Consider the following 4,645-nt stretch of genomic DNA (forward strand, 5'->3'; position numbering starts at 1 on the left):
GTCATCGGGTTTCACAAGTGGGACCGCGTCCGTGTCCATCAAAATCGTTTCGTCAAACGATCCAAACATGTATGGGAAAAACTTGTTGGAAAACCTATTAAAGAATTTCATGTATTCCTCCTTGATACAGCCTCTGACGTCCACAAACCACACATTCTGTTGGGGAAATGTAAATTTGTACTCAGATTGGCCAACCAGGGCCTTTTTAATATCCTGGTTACTTCTCTGTGCATACTCATACATCTCGATAAGTTCACGATACGAGTCTGGCATCAGGTCCATATCGAAGGGGAAACGAGCGGCATACAGTATCTGGGCCATGGAATCATCACCCAAGTCGCCTTTGTGGAAGACCTGAATTGGGAGTTTGTTGTCAAGACCTCTAAGCACTCTGATCAAGTTCACTGTATCTTCGACCTGGCCGTCACCCGCCGAAACAACGATACCCCTTCCGTTCAACCCCTGAAGATAGTTCAATGTGAAACACCTATCGTTTATGCCAAACTCCTTTCGTTGATGTGCCTCCTCATCTGAAACCTGGTGCATGTTGGCTTTTTTGCTTGGGGATGTATTTTGTTCATTCTCCTCCAGATAATCCGTCATCTTAGGCAATCTGTCCTTGACCACGGCTCCGTCCCACCGAGTAAACACCGGATAGTTTCCGGTAAAGAACGGCATGAGACGTGCCTGTATCCCGCCACAGGTGTTGTTCAATGCTTGGATATCAATTAAGGGCTTCTGTCTGCTTTTGTTTTTCGGAGTTTTGTTATAGGCGTTGATTTCCTGGTTCTTCTTTACCGCCTGTAGCACCTCCATGTGAGCGTCCTTGTCTAAATCAACACCCTTGTTACTCTCCAAGTAGCATGAACCAAAGACTCTAAGGTTTGTGGCGGCATCCACAAAGCTCTGCTCGGTGGCCTGAAAAGCCTTCATAGTCTCATCGAACGCCACGTCCACCGCCTTCTTCATTTCTTCGGTGACTGGCACGTCTTTCCAGCCTTCATCTTTTTTTACCTGCTCATCAGAGAGGCCCTTTTCCTTCTTGTATATCTGCTTCTGGAGTGTATTGGTTTGCTCCTGGATAAATTTTTTGCGGTCTAGTACCCCCTTGTTGTAGCCATACTTTTTGCCATCCTCAAAGGTATCAAAGTTCCACTTCGGGTTTGCTTCATACAACTTCTGGAAGTAGAGCTTGCAGTTCGCATCCTTCTGATTATGGAGAGCCTGGGCACCATGGTAGGTGAGCAACTGTTTGTATGGGGTGGATATCTCTTTATCGAGAGTGAGGACAATTTCATGGAGCTGCTTGATGGATCCGATGCTGGCTTTCTTCGTGGATGAGAAGTCTGGCTCGGATATGTCACCGCCTTTGATGTCAATATTATCGCCCGCGTGTGGCAGGTCGTAGAATCGAGTGTAGAAAAAATAAAACTGGTAGAGCACGATTACGGTGACGATAACCTTGATATACAGCGGTTTAGGCGCGGAGAAGTGCCGCTTGAGAGACTGAAGTGAGACACGTTTCATGATGGGCTGCCCTGGTTTCAGAGTAAGAAGCCTTAGAGTGTATTTGAAGGGGTGTATGCGAAATTTCGGAATATACAAGGAATTTATATCCAGGGGCCGACCTGAGTTATAACCTACGGTTCAAATGATTATCTATGCATAGCCATGCGCAAGGTTCTGTATGCATACAGAGGTTGATACAAGACTAGAGGGTGATTATGAACTAGATACCACTATATATTAGCATTTGTATCGCTACCGTACCAAACTGGAAAGTAATAAAAGGCATAATAACTACATATAACCCATTGTTTCATATACACCTCTATAAATTGAGAGGTATTGAGGTAGCTTGCATATCGTCCCAACTTTTTATCGTTTCACATGCTTAGAGCTGCGTCTACTCTGCTCATATTTCGTCAAATATGCTATTACTTCGGGTTGACCCTGGCTTTTTTTTTTTTCTTAAGGGGTCTGCAGCAGTCAAATGAAAAACTCCGGTTTGCCACTCATTGTAACACCCTGAATAAAAACAGTCACCCATTTACCTCTCGGAGGCACTTACCACGTGGAGTAGTTCATAGGCTATACTAAAGTGGATTAAACATACACTCTATTGCTCTTATTTTTCGTCTATTCCCGTTCTGAGATGTGGAAACAAGGAAGTGATTCAAGATAACTGCAGCCTAATTGCTTTTTTCTTTCTCGCCGCACCAATTTCGTACATGGCATCGTCACTGGCCCTGGACTTTAATTCGTTTTCGCGGTATGCACCGGTTATTACCATGGCATACATAAATTAAAAATTACCGATCTCACTCTCTACACGTTGATTCTGGTTGAACGTCACTATTTGGGGATTCTTCTGAATACATGGGATATCGGGTGTGATTCTGTACCAGCAGTACATCGCGTGTACGACGCACCGGCGTTAGGTGTGGCGCGTCTGCTTTTACTACCCTTCCGAGGGTTGAGACTAAAAAAAGTTAATAGTCACCCGTCTATTTTTGGTGACCTGCGTTCGCCTTAAGCTGTTAGCTTCTACAAACAGCCTTTACCTCTGGCCTGAGGCCGCCTGATATATGTAACGTGCCCCTTTTCCTGCTAAGTATCGGATAGTATTTATAACTACGGAGCCGACACCAGTCACGTACTAACTGTTCCAGCTCCAAAGTAGAAGATTCATTGCATACTTTTGGACACAGATCTGTAATTCACATATTTTCGTTTAATGGATCCCGTGACAGAATAGGCACGTAGGTAATACGTACACACCCCACGTGCACCCTCTACATCCGGCAAAATGTATTCGCCCTGGTTGGCGACAAGTGGACACAGCTACGAAATGCCCACTGAGTGATGGTAACGGCTGGTTTTGAACCTTGGCCTGGAACTTTTCGAAATAGAGTAGAGTCAATAATAAGCTGGGGGGATATACGACAAGCGTAAATCAGGAACTTGGCACTCTTACTGGGAATACTTACAAGGCTACAACTGTAGCACCTGGACAATGAACCAACATCTGCATGTGCAGGTCGTGTGTGGCATAAACGTAGAGGCTTTTTTAAAAAGCCCAGTAGCTATTGTTAATATGGTGCATGATGGCAGTAGCTACAAGAGTTAACTTTTAGATTCTCTTGAAGAACTAAATTCAAACGGGTAGATAGAGTGCTTCAAGGTGTCTCAAACTAAGAGTTATTTTACAGTTTCCACGCGTAGATGGAAACAATATTGTACTCCCGATTGAAGTGGGACCAATGTTTCATACAGCCTACGATATACGAACGCAGCATGTTCCAGCCGGCCCCTACTCCAGGTAAATTTGGAGCTGACAAAATGGCGCACCCAAAAGATCCTGTATACGCCCGTTGAACTGTTCTACGGTACTGTCAAGCCCTATGCCTCGCATTAGAAATTCAATACACACATTTGGAGATCTAGTTCGCATACGTGATATATCTAGCAGGTAGTGGATACCATTAGCTATCCAAGAGAATATTTTAGCTTTATACATTAAATATATAACCAAGAGGAGGGCAAAGACCTCATAAAACATAGGGAAACCCGTATCACACCACTCTAAATAAGGGCAAAAGTCCGGGTAAGACGAAGGACGTCTGCAACGCTTGATGGGCAATATAATCTTTAACTCAATGCTCACACCACTCTTGTTGCACAAAGGCGTACTTTTCCTCAACCCTTCTGCAAAACATAATACAAACCAGTTAAAACGGATTTTTCCTTTCGGGAACATTCTGTTGCACTATGCCGTAGCCCGTCCAAAGATCTCCCAAGAACTTGAACCGCAACTTATCAACAATCGAGAAATGCACTAGTTTGCCCAGGAAATTCTCCTCCAATGACCCTCCTACGTTGGTAAACCCGCACCAGAGGTACCCACCGCATGAACGTTGTTGCTCCCAGCCCATTCTGGGCTCTCCCTTTTTCTCCCTCTTAAATGCTGCTCCAGGGGGGATAATGGCGGCTTCAATGGAAATCGAATCGTGATACATTTTTTTTATCGACAATTCATTAAAGGTCTCCAAGTCCAGCAGACTACGAGCCCCAGAAAACATCTGTGCGTGTTGGTTCTTCTTGAAACTGTCAAATGTTCCCATCTTCTTGCAGAATTTGAACCCCGAATTGATCCATAACAAAGTTTGGTCGTCGTCCGACGAAATGTGAGCGGGTTGGATGGAACAAAGCTCGGCCGAAACCACCCCGTCAGGACGGAACTCCTTCGGAGTGACTTTTCCCACCGACCCCGCACAGTTGCCATTGAAACCGTAGTTTTCATCGCCTGCCATCGACATCCCGAGCCAGAACATTTCCTTGTCGCCCCACAACTTTTCCCTGGCTTGGTTCCAGAAATTCATAGAGAACGCCATCAAAGAGCCGGTGAAGTGGGCAGACTTCCGGTAAACCACCACTCCCGCCTCCATATAGTGTCTGCGGCGCATTTTGGGATCCATGAACGGATTCTTGATAGTGTAGTTGCTGGTGGCAGGAATGTCAAACAAGATGTCGTCAAGCACTGTCGGAAGCATTCGGTGGAAGAACTCACCGTCGTACTCGGAATGTGTTAAGTCGAGATCTCTATCCTTGAAGAAAAGTGTCCCCGTGTTAATAAATGTTTCTG

At 45.1% G+C, this 4,645-nt stretch overlaps 3 protein-coding genes across 3 annotated transcripts; 1 reads left to right on the plus strand and 2 right to left on the minus strand.

Moving 5' to 3' along the window:
• Positions 1-6: 6 nt before the first annotated feature.
• BABINDRAFT_42634 (glycosyltransferase family 71 protein) lies at positions 7-933 on the minus strand (the record flags this gene model as incomplete). Its single annotated transcript, XM_019132086.1, has 4 exons — positions 7-220; positions 308-537; positions 625-716; positions 843-933. Coding segments are annotated over 4 exons (627 nt in total), but the record flags the coding sequence as incomplete, so codon positions are not given.
• An 841-nt stretch (positions 934-1,774) lies between these two features.
• On the plus strand, positions 1,775-2,138 carry BABINDRAFT_117800 (uncharacterized protein). The gene has a single exon (XM_019126900.1). It carries the CDS (start codon positions 1,891-1,893, stop codon positions 2,098-2,100), a length of 210 nt encoding a protein of 69 aa, XP_018982231.1. The 5' UTR covers positions 1,775-1,890; the 3' UTR covers positions 2,101-2,138.
• A 1,593-nt stretch (positions 2,139-3,731) lies between these two features.
• Positions 3,732-4,637, minus strand: BABINDRAFT_42632 (glycosyltransferase family 71 protein; the record flags this gene model as incomplete). Its single annotated transcript, XM_019132085.1, has 1 exon — positions 3,732-4,637. A coding segment is annotated over one exon (906 nt), but the record flags the coding sequence as incomplete, so codon positions are not given.
• Positions 4,638-4,645: the final 8 nt, after the last annotated feature.

The sequence above is a fragment of the Babjeviella inositovora genome (genome assembly GCF_001661335.1).
Source record: "Babjeviella inositovora NRRL Y-12698 unplaced genomic scaffold BABINscaffold_26, whole genome shotgun sequence".
Taxonomy (NCBI): domain Eukaryota; kingdom Fungi; phylum Ascomycota; class Pichiomycetes; order Serinales; genus Babjeviella; species Babjeviella inositovora.

What these genes read in the sequence shown, in the direction of transcription:
- BABINDRAFT_117800 (XM_019126900.1), top strand. Translation starts at nt 1,891, where the DNA reads ATGCTTAGAGCTGCGTCTACTCTGCTCATATTTCGTCAAATATGCTAT.